This window comes from Myxine glutinosa, chromosome 9 (genome assembly GCF_964187855.1).
Source record: "Myxine glutinosa chromosome 9, kmMyxGlut1.1, whole genome shotgun sequence".
NCBI lineage: Eukaryota > Metazoa > Chordata > Myxini > Myxiniformes > Myxinidae > Myxine > Myxine glutinosa.
The window spans coordinates 97,207,520-97,230,403 of NC_136269.1; the positions used below are offsets into that span (position 1 = coordinate 97,207,520).

Here is a 22,884-nt window from a genome sequence, read left to right on the forward strand (position 1 = left end):
CTAAAGATGGTCGAAGAAGAAATGCGGCAAGGGGGTTAACAAGGGGAGATGCAGAAAATAGGGAAAAATGGAGAACATTGTCATGGGGACCGCAAGGCTAACCCCCGCTCTTGCAGGGAAAATGGCCTTAAAATGCCTGTTGTTGTTGTTGTTGTTGTTGTATTTTAATTGATTGTCTTTGTCCACCATGTAAATCCTACACAAGACTTGTAGATCAGATTTTTTTATGACCATTTTTTATTTTTACACAGACCTGCAGAAAAAGGCCTCTTTCTACTTTGTACAAATCATTTGATGCATCACGTTATTACCTCAACCACCAAGGTGGACGGAGGTTATATTTTCCAACCCTGCCTGTCTGTCTGTGAGCAGGATATCTCAAAGAGTTGTGGACACATGTGGACGTGAATTGGTGGAGAGGTTGTGTGTGTGACAACGAAGAGTTTACTAGATTTTAGTGAAGATCCAGATATGATAATTTTTTTAGTGATTTGTCACCTTTGAGAATGAATGAATGAATGATCGTTTTAAGGCCATTTTCCCCGCTGGAGTGGGAGTTAGCCTTGCGGACCCCATGACAATCATCATGGTTCCCTGTTTGAGGCAATGTTTTTATGGCCGGATGCCCTTCCTGACGCCAACCGTTACGCCTCTCACGATGCGCAGGGATACGGTGTACCTATTCTATTGAGAGATGGGGTGAAAAAAGGATATATAGCATAATTCAAAAAGTTGTGGACGGATTATGACAAAACTCAGTGGACGAGTTGGTTTAGTGACAAGAGCACACCAATTTCAATTTTGGCTAAGGTCCGAATCCAGATCTGGCCTATCAATGGGATCCAAAACCTAAACAGTTGTGTCTGGTGGAGGTATGCCCTCTACCGAGTGCCGTTCTATTTCTATGATGTTTGTGTTCAGCCATCATTCAAACAAAGCCCTGAAAAAGGAAAATGTTCCTATAACTTGTTGTGTTCAGCCATTTCTATTGATTACTCGAGGGTAGAATTGAACAGTTTTGTGTGCCTGAAATTTTGTAATTCATTGTCTGACAGCCCATTTTTCATTCCCATTGAGGATCCTTTCCACATCTTCCCTGCCTCATTGACCACTCCAAAGCTACAATTTCACACCTAAAACTAGAACGGCACTCAGTAGAGAGCATACCTCCACCTGGTTGGCCATATCACTCAATGGTGAAGAATCACTTAAATAATTCTCATATCCGAATCCATGGTCAGATCTTCACCAAAATCGAATCGAATTGTCCTTGTCAGACACCCACCTGGTCGACCAAGTTTCGTCCAAATCCGTCCACAACCTTTTGAGATATCCTGCTATGTATCGTTTTTGGCCCTATCTCCCAATGGTGAAGAATCACTTTTAAAAATTCTGGTAGCCGGATCCAAATCCGGATCTTCACCAAAATCTAATCATTTAGTCCTTGTCGCATACGCCACATCTCTGCCAAATTTTGTCCGAATCCGTCCACATCTTTTTGAGATATTTAGTTCACAAACAAACGGACAGACAAACAAACAGACAGACATGAAAACATAATAGTCTGTGGGCTGAGTAGGGTTGACATGCACCCCCCCCCCCCCACAACTTAACTTCCCGGGTATGTCCATGTACCCCCCACCCTAGGGGTTAGGAAAAACCATGTTAACAGAAAAACCTCCCACGCATATTTTGATGTTACCCCCCTGTGTCAGTGATCCCCCTGTGTCGGTTACCCCCCTGTGTCGGCATTCAACTATGATGAATTCATAAATGACATTTCTGGTACAGGGTCCATTCATAGGTCTCATGGGAACATGTTACAAGAGCTGGTGACTGCACCAGGAGAATCCCCAGGCGGGGTTAAGCCTCCAATACCTTCGATCCAGAGGACGGGACAACGTACATTGACGGAACCAATGGATGTCGAGTTAGGTGATTGTTACCTAGGCCGGAGACGAAGCCCTGGCTACGAGGTCGTCGATTCAGATGTAGATGGTGGCAAGGAGGCCTATCAGAACGCAATGGTTAAAAACCTACTTTGGCTCCTTATCCGGCTGCATGCAGGAACAGTTCAGCAGCGTATACCTGGATGGGGTGGGTACATTTCGCTTACTGGGGAGACTCCATGCAACCTGAGTACAGTTGAATATTACCCGGTGATTCCCCACCCTATAACTGATAACAGAGCCGTGAAGGAGTGTCTACGATACTCGGAAGAGGGAAGCAAGGAGGTTGGCCAGAACTATGTGATAACAACTTTTGACTTAGGTGTGTGTATGAAAGCCTATCCATTGATCTGGAACAGCCCAACATCTATCTATAATTCCAGTAATCTCTGTACGTTTGTACGTTTGTACGTTTGTACGTTTGTTTGTCTGTGACCGCTGTTTCTCGACAACCACGGGTCCGATATACTTGAAACTTGCCAGGTATATTGCTGGGGACCCGAGGATGTGCCTTTTCAAGGTTTCATATTAATCGGACAATTACTTACCGAGCTATGTCCAAAAAACGATTCAACCAATCAGAGGGCAGCGAGCTATCACGTGTGCCGAACGTGGCGATCGGACTCTGCCTCGGACGGCACATTTGACAGCGTATTCATTTATTTCACGTTGGAAAACTATGTTGCCGTTAAACTATGTTTTAAAACGAATTCAAACTGCGATTAAATTAAAACGATTCATCGTAACTGCGATTTGCGAACTTCCGGACAGTGACGACTGTCCGGCAGCACGCTTTCCGGCAGCCAATCACAGAACGCTTTGTTGCGTAGGCGTGGCCGATGTGAGACGAGCGGAGCTGAGCGCGTTACGAGCTGACCCTGACCGCCATTACGGTACGGTTCGTAATTCGATTTCTTCCGGAGAAAATAATAATTTCTCGATTTCATATGCGCATTATTTCTCCCAATTCAGTCAGAGCGAAGGGCGGAAGCGAAGAGCGTTGTTTTTTTTGTTTACGGGCGTACGGGCGGGGTAGAGCGTACGGGTAGCGTTTTTTTTTTTTTTGGCAAGGAACGGGCACCCACGTACGGGCAATGCCCTAGTACTATGAAAACCACATAGTAATGATTGGGACGTTCCATCTGGTCTGCGCTTACCTAAAGATGATTGGCAAGATGATGAAAGGTACAGGATTGTCCGACATTCTACTAGAAGCTGGTCTGTCTTCACCAGGATCGATCAGTGGTGTGATATCTGGTAAGAACTACGGACGGTCTATTCACTGTCACAAGGTGTTGGTGGAGTCGTTGGAACGCCTACTGCTCGTACGTTTCCTTGATGGCCGAGGCGAGAAATTGCCCTTTGACGGAAGTCCACAGGAATCAAAGCATCTGATCATGGAACTGATTCAGTCAGTGGGGAGCAAAACTGAAGCAGCAGTTTTGCAGGATACAGTCCTCAGATCTTACATAGAAGACTACCTCAAGTTTCGTGATGGTGTAAGGCAAGGTGAACTTGGCAAAACTGCTAAGCTATGGATATCCTACATAGATCGTGTGTGGTTGGCCCTGGCATTACTTGAGGCAGTGAAGCCAAATGACTTCGTTCTCTATGGTGAATGTCTTGGCTTGATGCCTTTTTTTTTTCTTCTTTTTTTTTGTATACAAGATCGAGGCTCGTGAAAGAGCGAACATTAATCACACAGAAAGACAAACCGACACATACAACATATAACATCGGGAGCGGTAGACAAGATGGGGAGAGAGGGGGAAGGACACAAACACAACATTTGAGAGCAGGGACCGAGAGACATGGAGACATCGAGAGATCTAAGAGAGGGCGAGGGCTTTGGGGTAGGGGGGCATGGGAAGGGGGCGGTGGGAGAGGTATAAAACATATGGACACTGCCAGGACTTCCAGGAAAGAAGTTGGAATTTCAAACAAGGTGGATCTGGGGTGAATTAGTGGGGGTAGAAAAGATCAAGGTTTTGGATGGGGGAAGATAAGAGATGGTGGTGAACAGCTGTTTTAAAGACCTGGAGGGAGGAGTGGGATTGAAGGGAGTGAGGGAGTTTGTTCCAGAGGCGGGAGAAAAGAGGAATGAAAGAGTGAAGGTGAGCAGAGAGCCGAGATTTCGGCAGTTTAACCATCAGAGGGTTGCTGGCAGATCTTGTGCGACCTGTAGGAATATTTGGGGGACAGAGCACAGAGAGAGCTGGGGGTGCAAGGCCGGAGAGGAGTCGGTAGAAGACAGAAAGACCACCTACCTGCCTGCGGTGAGTGAGTGAAAGGCCCTCAGAGATAGCTTCATCGCGGGAGATTCCAATAATTCTGAAAGCTTTGGTTTCAACAGCGTGAAGCCGAGCTAGGTGTGAGGCAGGAGCACCGGCCCATAGGGGAGAACAGTATTCCATTGAGCTGCGGATGAAAGCCTTGTATGTGGTGAGGAGCTCAGGTGTGCCGAGGAAGGACTTCGCACGACGGAGGATGCCCAGTCGGCGACTGGCTTTGGAGGCCAGCTTGGAAATGTGGTTTTCCCAAGAAAGATCATGGCAGATAGTGAGACCCAAAAGCTTGAGCGACAGAACTTCTTGGAGAGGATTGTTGAGAAAGTAGATGGGAGGGTTGTCCAGTCGATCTTTTCGGAGAGACATAGTAAGAGTGTGAGATTTGTCAGGATTGAAAGACATGTTCCACTTGTTTGACCAGTCTGTGATTTTGTCCAAGTCTTCAGAGAGTGAGGAGGCTGCAGACTGCCGATCTGAGGGAAGAGGAATGGAGCGGCAGAGAGTGGAGTCATCAGCAAAGAGATAGAGAGGATTTTCAAGAGAGTCAGAGAGATCATTGATGAAGACCAGAAAAAGCACGGGGCCCAGAACACTGCCTTGGGGAACTCCAGCCTGAACAGGAAGAGGAGATGAGAGAAACCCATTCAGGGCCACACGTTGACGACGACTAGAGAGGAAGTCCGCCAGCCATGCGTGGAGATTTCCATGGATACCAAAGGATGAGAGTTTGGTGAGCAGAGCGGGGTGCCAGACCGTGTCGAAGGCACGTGATATGTCGAGGGAGACAGCTCTAATTTCCTGTTTGGCATTGAGGACCTCCATCCATTGTTGAGACAGCAGAAGCAGCATGTCCAGAGTAGAGTGACCTGGTCTGAAACCAAATTGATGATCAGAGATCAAGCCATTGGAGAAGAGGAAAGATTTCATATCCGAAGCAATGATGGATTCCATGACTTTGCTGATAATTGGGAGAAGGCTGATTGGTCTGTAGTTGCTAGGATCTGTTTTTGCACCTTTTTTGTGCAAAGCGGTGATGTTGGCTGATTTCCAAGCAGATGGCAGTTGACCTTGAGCAAAAGAGAGGGTGAAGAGAACAGAGAGAGGGTGAGATAGAGCGGCAGAGCAGGATTTTAGGACCCGTGGGCTGATGCCGTCGGGTCCAGTTGCAGAATCGGAGTCGAGGGTTGACAGAAACATTTCCACCTTGTCAGGAGGAAAGGACACGGAGTCCATGAGCAGCAGGGTATGCCTGATCTTTTCTTTAGTTTCGATGGTCAGAACTACGCTAGGTACTTGACATTCTTTGCTCTTTTCATCGCAAATATCGAGAGGTCTCATCCTGGAGCAACGGCCTTGTTGAAACGGGGGGCAATAAGTGTAGCTCGATCATTCATACCAGGGAATAGATGTGCAGTCGACAAGACTATTGAAGAGACATTCATGAAAAACGCGAAATCCAGGGGAGGGGGTGGAAGTGGAGCAGGGATATCTGGCATCTCGACTAATTATGGGGCGTACCAGAGATGGGCACCGACTTCAAAAGAAAGGGTTGAGTACTTGCAAGTGACCTACAGCATGGCTGACATGGCACCAGATGCAGAGACGGGGAAGAAACAGAAGGATGTACGTCATGCTGAAGTGCAGCGCAGTGAAAAGCAGGTGAAACGGACTGTAGAAGCTGTGACAAGTTTCAATTACCCCTTTGAACTTCCGGATGCAGACAAGTTATACTGCCTTTCTTCTGGTGCACCCGCCAGCTCTGACGTTGAACGGGACATTCTGCGTGCAGAATCCGCGGGAGCAGACCGGAAGAAAAACTTTATAGAGGAACGGCTGAAGACACATGAGAATTTCTTCGAGCCGATCAAAAGACTAAAGTTGAAAACAATGGAAGATATGAACAAGGCAGTGCTAGTCAAATCCTCCACAAATAAAACCGTTGAGTATAAGCAGCAGGGAAGCATCGCATTTCAACTGCTGGTTCAGTCCCAAAAGCTTCCTGGAGCAAAACTCGACCTGTGGGAGCTACTGACCTATCCTGTAACACCAGTGCCATTGAGTCTAGCAGGAGCACATGGATATATGGCAAAGACAGATAAGTCTAAGGGACTTGCCAATCTTGTAAAGGATTTGGACGAGGACTGTTCATCTGCACCTCCTGATATCAAAGACAGTCTGGTTATCGAGGACGGAAATGCTTGGTTCTATTAATAATAAAAATAATAACCACCTTTAGAGGCCATTTTTCCCCGCAAAGCGGGGGTTGGCCTTTTTCGGGAACCATGGTTGTTGTTGTTTTTTTGGTCCCCTTTTTGAAGCAATGTTTTACGGCCGAATGCCCTTCCTGACGCCAACCCTTTTTGCCGCCTTTAACGACAAACAGGGAATTACCAGTGAACTGGTACTCAATTAGCCGACCTCGGAAGGATGACAGGCTGAGTCAACCCCCCTGGCGTTAATTCAGCGATCGACCAGGATTCGAACCCAGGATCCTAGGATCCTAAGCCGGCACCCTAGCCGCTAGCCCAACACCAGGGTTTGGTGTTGCCCGTTTGGTTTGCAACGCTAGCCCAACACCCCACCCCCCAAAACCTCTATTACATGAGGGAAATACCAAACACTTTTGAGGGAATAGCTCAGAAGGTTTTCAAGTCTCTAACAACAAAGCATGATGTTTTCTTCAGCACAGACATGTACAGGCCAGATTCAGTCAAGTCAGCAGAACGACGGAGGCGGGGTTGTGGAGATAAGCTCATCGTAAGCGGTGAAAAAACAAGAAGACCAAAAGACTGGGGAGTTTTCCTAACCAATGATGAAAACAAAGAACAACTGATCAGAATCCTATTGTCCACTTGGAGTGGTGGTGTATTCACAAGCTCACTAAAGGATCGGAGTGTTACCATTGTTGTAGAAGGGAGGGCATACCGTCTAACATCTGATGGGGAAACCACCAGCAGAGGAGCTTGTTGGTCTCAAGTCAACTCAGGAAGAAACAGACTCGCGGATCATTCTGTACTGTCTGTACGCTAAGGAAGTCGGGTACAAATGTGTGCGGGTTCGCAGTCCAGACAGCGATATCTTCTTCATCTTGTTGTTCCATGTTAGTCGATTAGAGGGTATCAGAATACTGTTCGAAACAGGGAAAGGCAATTCGAAACGTTGCTTGGACATGAACAAAATCGCAGAAACCGTTTCACCTGTTTTACGATCAGCATTACTTGGCCTTCATGCTTTCAGTGGCTGCGACAGCACGAGTGCTTTCAAGGGGAAAGGGAAAATCAAAGCGATAAAACTTCTCCAAAAGAGTATCAATTTCCAGGAGGCATTCTGTCGAGTTGGTGAAAGTTGGGAAGTGGACAATGACGTCCAGCACATGCTGGAGGAATTCACTTGTGCACTGTATGGGAAACCAAACGTCAAAACTGTAAATGAACTGAGGTACCTTCTACTACAGGCTAAGTGTGCCACTGGAGGCACCCTGGATCCCAAGAAGTCGTTCGACATGGGTTCCTTGCCCCCATGCAAAAGCTGTCTGCAACAGCATGCCGAACGTGCAAATTATCAAGTTGCCATATGGAGGCGAGCTCACATCCCAAATCCTGATATGCCGAATCCAATTCATGGACATGGATGGGTAGACGAAAGTGGGACCCTGCAGCCAAAATGGACAGATCATGACATTTTGCCAACCAAACTGGTGGATATCCTTGAACAGAAACTGGAGAGTGAGAACAGTGATGATGAGGAGGAGGTGGATGGAGATGATAACAATGACCAAGGCGATGAAATGTCATCTTCAAGTGAAGAGAGCGGAAGTGAGAGCGACGATGATTAAGTTCTGTCATTAAACTGAAGTGAAGTTGGTTGAACCACAATCAATGTCACATCTTACAGGTTAGCTTTTATTTGGGGCATAGAATTCACTCGGGGAATGGTGTAACTTGGATCTGAATGGTGACATAATTTCTTAAATAACTGTAATAATTTTTTTGGTTGGTTTTGTGATTATTGCGAACTGGCAAATGACTTTCCTTGAAAGAAAATTATGCACCCAGTTGACCTTTAACCTTGATAATCTGACCTTGAATGTCAGATTATAGCCAGTTTTGAAATATTATGTTATGATACCACCTTTGAACCCATTTAGCAAATCTTTGTCATCAAAACCAAGTATTGATGCTTTGGAGGTTGAAAGAACAAATTTTGGTCATTTTTCGAATTCGTCCTCTAGATTCAAACGACCGCCAACCAGTCAATACTTGGAATTTTTCGAAGCTGTTTTTTCCATAATTTGTCTTGATATATGTACTATCAAAAAGGCATAATAAAACATTCCTTTACCAATTTCTTGCCTACCTCAGGTCATTTTTTACTTTCAAGGTCATGGATTTTGGGCAACCCCCAAATTACGTCATAGTTTGACCTCTGTTGACCTCATTAGTGACCTCATTTGCATATAACACATCATTGTAAAGAGTGTCCCAGGACAAACATTTTGAGGGGTCATATGCAACCATAGGATGACTACGTAAAACGTTATGGCCATTTGAAGTTCGCCTACCCCTAATTTTTGGAAATCACCGACACGGGGGGGGGTAACATCAAAATATGCGTGGGAGGTACCTTGGGAATGAGTTTTTTTTTCTGTTAACATGGTTTTTCCTAACCCCTAGGGTGGGGGGTGGGGGGTACATGGACATAGACATACCCGGGAAGTTAAGTTGTGGGGGGGGGGGGGGGGGGGTGCATGTAAACCCTACTCAGCCCACGGACTTTCACCTTCATCCACCTTTGGTTGCGGAGGTAATAATTTAAACAAGAATGATCGTGATATAATAATGTATGAGCAAAATATAAAAAAGTTACATGAGACTACCATATAAATTTATGTAAAACAGGTAAACATGAAAATTACTTAAGATATGCAATTTCAAAGATGTAATGTTCTACTTGTGCAAGAAGTATCATAAATCTGCCACAAACAAAAGTGGTGCTTACCGTACACAATGCCTTCTTTCTTACTCTCATCGTTTACCGTTTGGATGCAAGGCCATCATTTTGAGCATTCTTGCTGGGATTTAGCTCCATGCGAAATAATAATTTTGACCAATGAATGAACACTTATTTTATTGGTGGAGTTGCCAACAAATTGGACCATTCGTCATTCGAAAATGAATATTACGATAGTAAAAACGGAAAAAAGAAGCCATGAAATGTGAAATGCAGTGCCAATCGTACTGTGGTATTAAACCGTGTTCACTGTTGTAGGATTCTTGAAAGCCTCGTTCTGATTGGCTGTTGTGCGATGCTTACATTTTTTTCTGGGAAATGCAATGTTTATCGGATTATGAAGTCGATAGCGGGTTTATACTCCATGTTCCATTAACCATATCTAATCAAACCCTCTTACAGCCTCAGCAGGTCAGCTGGTTCGGAGGTGAAAATACAGGCCAAATCCACCAGATGCGAGTTATTTTGGACCATTGTTTTTACCACAAGACCCTTCTTTGAGCTAACAAGGGAATTGAGCAAGATTTCCCTTTTTGCCTTGTGGTCATTAAGACGCTTCTTGCAATGTCACCGCAGGACAATGTGAACCCAGCACAAGACTTCATGGTGACGCCTCCTGGTATGCTGGCTTTGGACAACATGCTGCACTTTGCCCACCTACACAGAAGTGCATACGTCAGGGTGAGGAGCGTGGGTAATGGTAGAGAAGGCAACCCTATTCCTACTGTAATAAATAGCACCGCAAAGCAGGCGTAACCCCTCAGCCCATGCATGGTGGAAACCAATTTCAAGATGGCTGCCGTGGCGGCCATATTGAAAATCGCAGCATGCCCATTTTCGAAAGAAACCTTCCTCGATTCAACCCCAACACACACTGCAAACACGGATTTAATCGGACAAGCCGTTCTGCTCGAAATTGATGGAAACCAATTTCAAGATGGCTACCGTGGCGGCCATATTGAAAATCGCAGCGCCCATTTTCGAAAGGAACCTTCCTCTACTCAACCCCAACACACACGGCAAAAATGGATTTAATCGGACAAGCCGTTCTCCTTGAAATTGACGGAAACCAAAAGTTGACGGACGCCCGTGACCGACAATACCCCTTAGCCAAATTTGGGCTGAGGGGTGAAAAGCCGAGCATGAATGGTAATTTGACATACCCATTGAGATTTTCTTGACCGTGACCCCATTGCTGTACAGCATCCCACCATTTATCAGAATGGATGTCCATTTAGCTCTAACTTTGCTTTGATTGTGTTTCATCTTTTGCAAGCACATCATTGGAAGTCTTGCCCTGCAAAAGTATTGGCATTTCACAATTTGCAACCTTGCTTGTAATTTTTTGGGATTCTGTGAGTCCAAATAAGTTGTGTTGTTGCTCAAAAGTAAGTTATGTAATTTCTCCTTCATCCATACTGGCTATCCCCACTGCAAGCTTATCTGGCAATTTCACCCTATATCTGGGCTGACAGTATGGCCTAGACTCTAGAAGTACGCACACTTGTCTCGAAGCTGTCAAGCCGGGTTTTGAATCCTGATCCAGCTACAAACTGCCATCCCGGAATTTCACAGGCAGGGGGTTTCATCAATGTGTGTGCCGTCCCGTGGATGGACATTAAACAGTCGTCCCGTCTGCCTGCATTTGTTGGTGAATGTTAAAGATCCCATTGTATCCTTTTGCGAAACAAAAATAGGCGAGCTATCGCCGGTACCATGGCCAGATTCAAATTTCCCGCGTAATAAGCAACGGGCATTGCATCACTATCAGCAGAACAGCTGCACCCTCAGCCATTGATTGTACCCGCAGCTTTGTGCTGCATACGAACAAAGACGACTCTATATCTGTAGCTTAATAGAAAATTGAGTGTCACCCAAAACTACGACGGCTTCCATTCAATTTGCTATAAATGTCATAGATTTGGGGTGAGGTTTGTAGTCTTCTTTCATATGCAGCACATGACTGAGGGTAGCATCATTTGCTGGGGATGCAGCCGTGCTGCTGCAGTGCCCCCTGTTGGTTAGAGCTGCAATTTTCTCTTTGCAAAGGACACCGTGGGATCTTTACCATCCATCAACTAAAGCTGGCAGACGGGACATCCAGTTGCTCTTCTTTCTCAGGCATTAAATAGCCTTTCCTCAATTTGAAGTGTTCAGTTGCCTTTCCTTTGAAATCGGTGCTCATTCTCATTTATTAACATTGATACGATGCAACTTAGCCTTTTTCATGTCGAATCCTATTAATGTTTTATTATATTTTTGTACCAGTTAGTGCTGGAGAACAGCTGCCGTGAGGATCGGCATGAATGCCCTTTCGGTAGGAGCAGCATCGAGCTTACCAGAGTCCTTTGCGAACTCTTACAGATTGGTGTGCCTCGTGAGTATCTATGCATCTGTCACTGGGGGCATTGATGTATTTGGTGCTCAAATCTGGCAGAGGTGAAGTATTTTACACCTTTAGTTGTTCTGATATGCTCTCATTAAAGTAGTTTAAAGATTGGATCCATTCATTCAAAGTTTCACACATTCCAGGTGGATCTTTTTGAAGGAAAATGTTTCGGTTGCACATTTGTGTATTTGAATATCGTACAAATGTTTTCCATTTTCATTTTTTTTTTTTAATGCACAAGAGCGAGGCTCATGGAAGAGCGATGTGACGGAGGATAAAATGCAACAAATTGACATTGGGGCAGTGGGGTCACAGTGGGGTCACAGTTGGACGCAGCAAGCAAGGGAATGAACGTACAGAAGGAGAGGAGAGTGAGTGAGAGAGGAAAGGAAGGAAGAGGATTGTGTTAGGTAGGATTGATGGGGGGTATATAATATTGTGGGTGGGGAGAGCAGAAGACTTAAGATTGTCATGTACTATCCTCTTGAAGCCATGGATGGATGAGTGGGATTGAACAGCCTCAGGAAGTTTCTTCCACAAACAACGATGAAAATTAATTCATGAAACATTTCAGGCAAAGGATTTGCATTTATTTTGTATGTTATTTAAACCTGTTAGGGAAGTAAGGTTTGGTGGTTTGGCCAGTGGAGTTGATTGTAGCAGTCGGGCACATGTGTTTGTGATAGCAGAGTGGTGCTCGTTTTGGACTGATAGGATGGCCTAGCCCTAGAGGTATGTACACTAGGATGGTCGATGGCTGAGAGGTCGCCTCCAAGCTGCCTAGCCTGGGTTCGAATTTTGCCCCTGTACAAACTGTCATGCTGGTGTCTCGCAGGCAGGGCGAGGCATCAATGTGCGTACCGTCCCTCAAATGGACATTAAACTGGGTGGCCAGTCTGCCATCATTCGTTGGTGGACGTTAAAGATCCCACCGTGTCCTTTGTTTAGAGTAGGCGAGCTATCGCCGACACCCTGAACAAATTACAAATTTGCAACAGTCAACTGACAATGGTTGGTTTGATAACTGACTATGATGAAAGTGCTTATAGGAGGGAGGTTCTAATTATGTTGTTTTTTATTTTTATTTTTAAATAAACAAATAATTAAATATTAAAATATGATTTTTTTTTTTCACTTCTAAATATGTTCTTCTCTGTCCATTTTTTTGCAGCTTCAGAAACAGCCCAGAGTTACTACGCAATGATGTTCACACAAGAGCACGCGTTTGAGGAGTTCTTCTGCATCTGTATTCAGCTGCTCAATAAGACGTGGAAGGAGATGCGGGCCACACAGGAGGACTTTGATAAGGTCTTGGAGCTTTATTATGTAAAACCATGAACAACAGGGTTGTGTGATTTGTGTGTAGAGAGAGAAAACGATGCCAGAGCAGTTGAGGAGGCATTGTGAGAAAACCATTAAAGTTATGAAGTATTATATTCGCTCAACGCATCAAGGTGTGAACTCTGACCTCACTGATGCAGCTTCAAACTTCTTTGTTTAATAGTTTCCTGTCTTGAGATTTCCTTTAAAGTTGGGGTTTAGAGCAATTTCATGTTTGCTGTGGATTCTGAAAGTTGCTTGTACCGTATGTACAAGTAATGTTCTTGCTTTTATTGTACACCGCTCCTTTCCTATAGCATCTCCAGGTGCTGTATGACGTCATTGCCGGGCACCGAAGGGGGCCCAGCAATGATGCATACTGAAAGGGAGTACTCACTTTTCACTCTGGTTTCTTGTTTCCTTGTTTTCTTGTTTGTTTGTTTTTCCGGGTGATATCTCAGCCATTCTTTGAGCTCGGAAGCTGAAATTTTGGCACAATAGTGAGCAAATGCTTTGGCAAAAATCTTTTTTTATTTTTTATTCATCGCTTAATTGATTAGTTATTTAATTATTATCGATTAATTAAGTACTTATTTATTTGAGCCTGGTGTTGGCTTAGCGGTTAGGGTGCCGGCTTGTGGATCCCAGGATCCTGGGTTCGAATCCCGGTCGATCGCTGAATTAACGCCAGGGGGGTTGACTCAGCCTGTCATCCTTCCGAGGTCGGCAAATTGATTACCAGCTTGCTGGGATGAATGATCACGGTGTGTATCCCGATTTAGAATAGGTACACCGTATCCCTGCGCATCGTAAGAGCGTGACCAAGGGTTGGCGTCAGGAAGGGCATCCGGCCATAAAAACATTGCCTCAAACAGGGAACCATGATTGTCATGGGGCCCGCAAGGCTAACCCCTGCTCTAGCGGGGAAAATGGCCTTAAAACGATCATTCATTCATTCATTCATTAAGTACTTATTTATTTCCTTTCTTTTCTTGGCATTATCTCAGGCACATTTTGAGCGAGGAAGCTGATATTTGGACACGACAATCACCAAGTGATTTGGCTCTGAAGGCTATTTTTGATTTATTGATTAATCAATTAATCGATTAATTATTTAATTATTCGATTAATGACAAAATTAGTTAATTTTTTTAAAGTTACAGATTCGGATGAAACGGTGGTGGTTTCGGTATTCTATTAGCCAATTGATTAATTTTTTATTTATTTATGATTATTATTTATTTATTTTCATTATTAATCATTTATTTATTTTCTTTCTCATCTGGGCAATATCTCAGGCACCTTTTGAGCTAGGAAGCTGATATTTGGACACGACAGTGACCAAGTGATGTGGGTATAAAGGATATTTTTCATTTATTGATTAATCAATTGATTATTTAATTTTTTCGATTAATGACTTATTTAATTAATTTTCAAAAAGTTACAGCTTCGGTGAAGCACTGGTGGTTTAGCTATGCTACTAGCCAATTTATTAAGAAAATATTTTATGATAAATATTTATTGATTTTAATTATGCAATTAATCAATGAATTATTGAACACCTCTCCCTCCCAATACAGTCTCTATGAGCTGCACGGCGGTATTGCCGGGCGCCGGAGGCGTCCCGTCAATGCCGCGCTGTAGGATATTTAATTATTTGGCATGGGGGTGGTGCACTTTTAATGTATCTGTACTTGTTGGTGTATTTTCATACGAGGTGTTAATTTATTTTTGGGAAATTGAATGTGTTCATATTCACGGCTGAATCTACTCTACAATTCTATCATCGTCTCTACAAGGGTGTCCTCTATATTCAAAACTGAAGTTACCTCCAACTAGTATAGCTGCTCAGTTGGCAATATCTGAGCCTTGGAAACGAAGAGTTTGTAATTTAAAAGATAAAGCTGAATCTTATTTTAAGAAGACAAATCATTTTTAATAATCGTTTTTGATTAAAAAAAAAATTGTCAAAACTTGGGGTGAACAGGCTGGCCTAGAGGTATGCCCATTGCCCACTCACCTTGAGCTGTCTCACCTTGGTTCAAATCTCGGCCCAGCTCTAAACTATCATTCTGGCGTCTCGCAGGCAGGTTGAGGAATAAATGTGTGTGCCGACCTTCAAATGGTCGTTAAATGCGAGAACTCGTCTGCCTACATGCTTGGAGACATTGGTGGACGTTAAAGATCACATGATGTCTTACCCGCAGAGTAGCTGACCTATCGCCGGGACCCTGGGACAAATTACAAATTTCTGCCCTGATTGCTGGGAAGACAATGGCAAACCACCCAGCATCATTACCCAATAACTCCTTCAGCAGTGCCAACTCTGTCAAGAGTATTTGATTGATTGATCGATTGGGATGAACAGCACTGAATTGAGATGTTTCAAATTGCTTCAAAATTTGTTAATTCTAGCTTTTTTGACTTTGCTGATTTTTTTTTTCTCATTGAAATGTCTGAATTTCCTTTTTATTTTGTATCTCACATACCTCTTCAAGTTAATTAAGCAATTGGTTCATGTCCGCCTGTCCATCCTTCTGTCTGTAAACAATTTTATGATCGAGTAACACCTCGTTTATTTTCAATATTATATTTTGGACACAAATCGGAACATGAATCGGAAAACAAACCTGTAGTAGAGCAGCACTTTGGCTCTGAATTTGTCCCGATTGCACATGCGCAGAGGAGTGAGATGAATTGGCAGTCAAACAAAATTTTAATATTTCCAAATTGGACATAAACTGTTTTTAAGGACATCATAAAGGACACAAACAACAGGCACAAATAACTAATGTAAGATGTTAGATAAGGTGGTGTAACCGACACCGTCGACGGTGATAAAGCAGCAGTAAATTTTGGAATTAAGTTATTTACATGACTTTTACAATCTTTATTTTGTTTAAATTGAGTTATATACTTGAACACTGCAGAACACAGTACTGCCAAATTTACTGCCAAAATCTGGGCTCTCTGCTCACCTTCACTCTTTCATTCCCCTTTTCTCCCACCTCTGGAACAAACTCCCCCACTCCCTTCAATCCCACGCCTCCCTCCAGGTCTTTAAAACAGCTGTTCACCACCATCTCTTATCTTCCCCCATCCAAAACCTTGATCTTTTCTACCCCCGCTAATTCACCCCAGATACTTTTTTTTTTTTTTTTTTTTTTTTTGGGAAATTCCAACTTTCCTGGAAGTCCTTGCAGTGTTCATATGTTTTATACCTCTCCCACCTCCCACCAAGCCCTCCCTCTCCCACATTTCTCTCGATGTCCCTGCTCTCAAATGTGTTTGTGTCCTTCCCCCTCTTTCTCCATTTCTCTACCGCTCCCCTTATTTTGTGTTTTATGTGTCGGTTTGACTTTTTGTGTGATTAATGTTAGCTCTTTCACGAGCCTCGATCCTGTATACAAAAAAAAAAAAAAAAAAAATCGCCCTCTTGTCACTTCCAAAACCATTCTGTTTATCAGTATTTAGACATGGTAAATAGGGTGGTGTATAAAGGTGATAAGACTGCTTCAATAGCGTTAAACTTCCGGAATTTTTGTTAACCATCTTTATTTGAACAATATATATTGTTGCGAATATGGAATTTGGCCTCCATATCCGCTTGTAAATATTCCCCTATTTTCTCCAATACTCCCCAACTTTCCCCGATCCCCCATTCCCTAGTCCCATTGCATGTAAATAACAATCAGTAGAGCCGACCTTCCCCTTATTCCCCCATTAAATGTCGTGCCCAGGTCCACCGCACCACACGTAGACAACTTTCGGACATCTTCCTAGTTATTCTTATTCTATGTCAGTTAAGGCCTCGTCTCCATTAATTATGACTCTTCGTTGCACCAGAATGTGATTATATGGCATCAGTAGTGAGTTTAGGACCTTTCCCATACCTCCTCCCATCTTCTTCCCCAAACAACAACAATAACAACAACTACAACAACAATTACAACAACAACAGAGGAGATGGCGGCGGAGCGGGGGAGGATGCGTCCTCACACCGGCTCGATTAGCTCCAGACCATGCGCTCCACGGGGTTACCCCGAAGGGGCTGGCTGTCAGCTCCTCGTCAGGGGCGGAGCCAGTAACCCCCCCCGCACGCACCCAATGAGAAGCAACGTGCCGATTCCACGAGGCGGAGCTAACGAGCCGAGGGCGTGTCACTCCCCGCCGGATATACGCGGCCACGCGCCGGATGTGACGTGAGATTCGCCCCCAGCTGGAGAAAGACGGGCCTGCGAGCGCTGAAACAGATGCGCCTGAACTACGGAGAGCAGAGGAAGCCACCGCCACCCCCAGCGCGACGATACCTCCCCGCATCTTTGGACCGGACCGTACTGGACCCTGCTTTGAGCCAAGAGTGCACCTTGAGCCATCGATACCCGCTGTCCTTTTCATCAACCCCCGTGTGAGTCAGCCTTGTCCCGTTTGTCCGTCGTCTGTCCGGGGTTAATATAAGAGTGTGTCTAAGTGCCTGTCTTTCTGTGATTATAACTCTAGCCCCTGTAATCTGACCTTTCCGTACGAATATAATTGAGAACTGAAACATTGGTGTCGTATTGTGTTATTGTAATCCAGCCGGGTGTCTTCTTTTCCTTATTGAGCCAGCATCGCGCGACTCGTCAACGTTCGGGCACAATCGGGTAACTTGTACGGATACGGCGGCCATCCCGCTCGGCCCACCATACCATCAAAGTCGTATCGGTAACAATTGGTGTCGAGGAGTGAGATTCGGACCCGGGACTAAATTAGTTAGGCCCAAATTTTGGGAGGGAAAATCGATCCGGAGCGCGTACTGCGCTCGACAAAATCGATCCGGAGCGCGTACTGCGCTCGACAAAATCGATCCGGAGCGCGTACTGCGCTCGACAAAATCGATCCGGAGCGCGTACTGCGCTCGACAAAATCGATCCGGAGCGCGTACGGCGCTCGACAAAATCGATCCGGAGCGCGGGTACTGCGCTCGACGAAAGTATAACGGCGAAATTTCGAATTTGTTTTACGAAACTCGAATTTTGAAAGTCGCGCTATGGCGGATCAAGACGGCTGGGGTCCGGTAGGGGAGAGTGAAGCAGGGTCGGTCCAGGACCAAATTGAGGGACAAGAGGAGAGCGAAGCAGTGAGGGCGGCAGGTTCGCAAAATAGCGCCGTCACGCACGAAGTAGCGGGCGCGCAAAAAGGCGCCTCGCACGAGCGCGCGGTAGCCGAGCCGGCTGTATCAGCGGGCTTTAACATGCAGCCGTTTGACATGCAGCAGTTCATGGCACGGTTTAGCGAATACATGGCAGAGTCGAAGAGCGACAACGAAAAAAGAGCCAGGGAAATGGAGAAAATGGAAAACAGAATGGGGGAGCGACTAGGGAATCAAATCGGGGGGTTAGACAAGAAATTTGGGAAGTTAGACAATAATTTTGAGGAGTTAGACAAGAAATTTGGGAAGTTAGACAATAATTTTGAGGAGTTAGACAAGAAATTTGGGAAGTTAGACAATAATTTTGAGGGGTTAGACAACGGGATAAAAGAGGTGAGACATGGGTTAACGGGGGTAGAAAACAGAATGGCCGCTCAAGAGAATCAGATAGAGGGAGTGAAACATGGGTTAACGGGGGTAGAAAACAGAATGGCCGCTCAAGAGAATCAGATAGAGGGAGTGAAACATGGGTTAACGGGGGTAGAAAACAGAATGGCCGCTCAAGAGAATCAAATAGAGGGAGTGAAAAATGGGTTAGAGGGGTTAGAAAACAGTATGGAAGGCAAATTGAGGGACATGAGGGACCAAGCGGAAAGGGAAGTTAAACAAATGGAGCAGCAGATAGAGGGGGTCAGAATGGGGGTAGAAACCAAACTGGATGCTCACAGGGAGGAAATGGAGCAGATGAGGGTGGCATCTGGGCAGGAGATGCAAGTGATGGGAGAGGAGATCAGAAGAGGAGTGAGTGAGGAGGTCGGAGGAGTGCGCGAGGAGGTGAGGCACTGTAAGGAGCACATGGAGAAGGAGGTGAGAAAGGGGACTGTAAAGTTACAAGGGGGCATAGAGGACCTGACGCAGGAGGTGGAGCAGCTGACGGTGGGACAGACGGAGTTAGTGGAGCAGGTTCAAAGGAACACTGCGGTATTAGGAGGTTTAAAGGCGACACAGAAAGAACTAAAAGATGACTTGGTAGCGACGAAGAGGGAATGTCAGATGGTACGTGAGGGACTGACAACGAGGTTGGACGAGGTGATAGAGGTAATGGAGACGAAGGACCGGCAGGTGAGGACGCACATGGAAACGGTCAAGGTAGCCTTGGAGGACGAGCTTGAGGAGACGTACCGGGGAATAAAAGAGGTGAGGCACAAATTAGAAGAAGTGGAAGAAGGGGTGAGCGAAATTAAGAAGCGACGGAGAGGGGATAAGAAAGAAATAAAAGAGGAGATAAAAGAATTGGTCCAAAGTCTGTGTTTGGATCGTGATGATGTGCTCATTAACCGGATGAGGGATTCGCAGGTGATGGAGGAGAAGCGAAGAGGAAGAGGACCCGGTGTAAGTGGTGACCAATATGGTCGTGCGTATGATGCGCCAGGGGATTTAAGAAGCTTGGGGGTCGAGATGGACCCGGGTGTTCGTGAAAGGCCGTTGGTGAGGTGTGCGACAGGTCTGGTGTGCGAAAAAGGAGGTGTGCAAGAAAGTCCGACTCTGGGGTGTGTGAGGAAAAAGTGCGTGCCAAGGAGTGAGTGTGCTGGCGAGAGTGAGTCGGTCGTAGTGCGTGTGCGAGGGAGCACATGGAAGCGTGGTGTGGTGAGTGTTACAGAGGGTGTGACGGGAGAGTGTGCGCAGGAGTGTGCGCGAGAAAGGTGTGTGACGGACAGGTGCATGAGGAAAGAGTGCGCTGTCAGAAGTAAGGAAGAGTGTCCACCTGTGGTGAGTGTTACAGAGGGTGTGACGGGAGAGTGTGCGCAAGAGTGTGCGCGAGAAAGGTGTGTGACGGACAGGTGCATGAGGAAAGAGTGCGCTGTCAGAAGTAAGGAAGAGTGTCCACCTGTGGTGAGTGTTACAGAGGGTGTAACGGGAGAGTGTGCGCGAGGAAGGTGTGTGACGGACAGGTGCATGAGGAAAGAGTGTGCTGTCAAGAGTAAGGGTGAGTGCGTTGTCACGAGTGGAGGTGAAAGTAGTGAGAGTGACATGGAGCGTGAGTTAGTTGTGACAGGTGAGCGAGGATGTACACCTGGGATGGAAGGATGCACACCTGGAATGGTAGAGCGTGAGTGGGAATGCACGCTGGAATTGGTAGTGAGGCACGTGGTTGGGTGTGCGAATGAGGGCACACCTGTGATTGTCACAGAGGAGGTGACCGAGGAGGGGGTGCGAAGCGGTGTATTGGTGAGGTGTGCGAGCAACGAATGTGTGCCAAAGTGTTCGGTGGTCAGGTGTGTGACCAAGGCTGTGAGTGGAATGGGTGTACCGAGGTGTGTAAGGAACGGTACGAGGAGCATGGAAACGGCTGGATGTGTGAGCAAGGAACGGGCTGCGGGGTGTAAGCGTCCAGGTGAAGCATCGACGTTACACGGGTTAGAGGTTAGAGCGACTTTTAGCCGAAGCAGGCCCTCGGTGCGTGCCGGGCCTCGCTTTGAACGGCCGCGTCCAGGCTCCACTAGGCGGAGCTGGCAGCCCGATAGAAAGGGTCGTCATGGCGACCACGTTTTGTTGAGACGTGCCGGCAGGTCGAGATCGGGACATTGGATGGCTCCACGCCGAGGTGATGCATGGGATCTCGGCCCGGGTAAGCCCCCGTCCCTGTCCCGAATGCCGGACGCATCCAGCCGCAGGCACAAAACAACCAGCATTCATTGTTTGGCTTTACGAAGCCGGGCTTTGGACGGGAATTGGCGCACCGAGAGGTATTAGTGAGTAGACGGGTGATGAGGTTAGTGTTTTGGACCCAAAATTGGAGAAAAACAAAATTTGGTGATTGGCAAAGGATTGGCAGTAGTGATTGGCAGATGATGAGTAGGATTGGCAAATTTTTGATTTGTTGAAATTTGATGTGCAAAATTGGTAGTGAGAGACCCCCGATGTGGTGGGATGGCATCCCTGCCACCCTTCCCATGTGGGGGCAAAGGAGCAATAGATTATGGGGTGTATGGCAGTGAAAACTAGCCCGGGTGGGTTAGGATATGGTGTGTAGGGATCTAGAAGATGACAGTAGGTAACGTTAAGTTTAGTTAGTGACTGATACCTGTAGTGGGGACGCAGGTAGATTAGTGTGGATGATAATGACGTGGGAGCGCAATAGTTTAAAGGGACGACTGGGAAGCGCAAGTTTCAGAAGGGAGTAGTTAGCTGAGATGATGCCGTGTGTGTGCAACTGGACAGGTGTGATTGCACAGGTGTGCAACTGGACAGGTGTGTGGAGCAGTGTAGGAGTAGTGAGTGTGTGGATCAGCGCGAATGCGCTTGGGGAGAGAAGGGTGCAGGTGGCACCAGGTGTGAGAGCACAGGTGTGCAGGTACAGGTGTGTGGAGAGAGTTGGAGTGAGTGGTACGGAGTGGTGTGCATGGTGCGAAGGTGTGGATGGGGGAAGAGTGGACCCCTTTCACGAGCACCCGGGGCGGGTAGTGTAAGTGTTAGGTAGAGGGTGCCGGTAAATTGTGGTTGGATATTGGCATTTGTGGTGCGGTTGCAGAATGGTGTTGTGGATGGGTGCATTAGTGTTGTGGAAATGGCTGGGCGTGTAGCCTGTTAGTGTGTGTAGTTGGTTGGGCACTCCACCACTGTGAGGATGTCGGCCAGGTGAGGCCGCAGGTGGGCTCTGGGAGCCGGTAGAGTTGTGGATGGGGCCCGAGGATCCGGAGGATGGACCCGGGTAGCCCAGTGCCAGAGAGGGCACCGAGTGGGGAGAGAGCCAGAGGGCCTTCCCCAGGTAGTTAGGTTAGGGTAAGGAGCAGGTAAGCTCGGAGGCAACTGCAGTGGTGGAGGTGTGCAGGTGGGTAGACCCACTGGGAGAGGTACACGCCACAGCCCAGAAATTGTGCGAGGGCACCGGGAGATGAATCGGGGGAGTGAGACCCCAAATTGAAGAGCACCACAGTTTGGCCAATGGGAATTGGTTTTTAGAACCCATAGTGTAAGAGGGCCAATGGTTTGGCCGGAGAGAGACCCCGGGTAGTGTAAAGTTGTTAAAGTCATTTAGGAGATAGTTAGGATTGATGAACCCGTCGCACCATACGCAGCCACTTACCTGTGGTGATGATGATGACTCCACACCTGTGTTTTCTTTGTTTTGTTGCAGGAGATGAATCGCTGTGTGGATTTGTGAGACGCATCACGACGTGGATGAGACATTGGGGTGATTCCATCTCTCCCTCCCTAGGAGGGACTGATGATGAATTGGTAATGGCAAATTATGATGTTGAGTTGGAGATGGCAAATTTTGATGAGAGTTGAAAATGGCAAATTTGATTGGTTAGGAGGGAGAGAAGACGAATTTGGTTTATGGGAGGAACGGGGAAGACAGTAGGGATGTTTGTTGATTTGTAAAGTAGATGTTTATGGGTAGTGTTGTGTTTTGTGGATACAGTAAGGGGTAAGGGAGGGGCCATGTAGGTTACCTGGTGGGGGGGGGGCGTACGATAGGAACGTACCTGTCTCACCTGGTTCCCATGTGCCCCCAGTGTGCATTACCTTATATTGCGTGCACTTTTGCGCCCTTACCACCTTACTCACTTGTTTCTTCTTTTGTCTCCCACCTCCGAGGATCTGGCTTTGGGGTAGAGAGAGAGGAGAGAGAGGTGCTGGCTACGCAGTTGTGGGCCTGCACTTTCGCTGTTGGCTGCCTGGATCGATACACCATATGGACCGCAATGTTTGTGGCCACCCACAATGGACCGCAGCTCTTTTGCGGCCAAGCACCACCCGTGGAAGGACCTATGGGTCAACGTGGCACCTATG

The 22,884-nt window shown here is 46.4% G+C and overlaps 1 protein-coding gene across 3 annotated transcripts in view; it reads left to right on the plus strand.

Annotated features, from left to right (window-relative positions):
* The window catches only part of LOC137435204 (engulfment and cell motility protein 1), a 143,596-nt gene that overhangs the window by 70,393 nt on the left and 50,319 nt on the right, over positions 1-22,884 (plus strand). For all 3 annotated transcript variants that reach the window (XM_068128778.2, XM_068128779.2, XM_068128781.2), the window contains 3 exons: positions 9,824-9,928; positions 11,516-11,624; positions 12,808-12,944. In XM_068128778.2, coding sequence (XP_067984879.1) covers positions 9,824-9,928; positions 11,516-11,624; positions 12,808-12,944 — 351 coding nt within the window. The remainder of the gene's footprint in view (positions 1-9,823; positions 9,929-11,515; positions 11,625-12,807; positions 12,945-22,884) is intronic.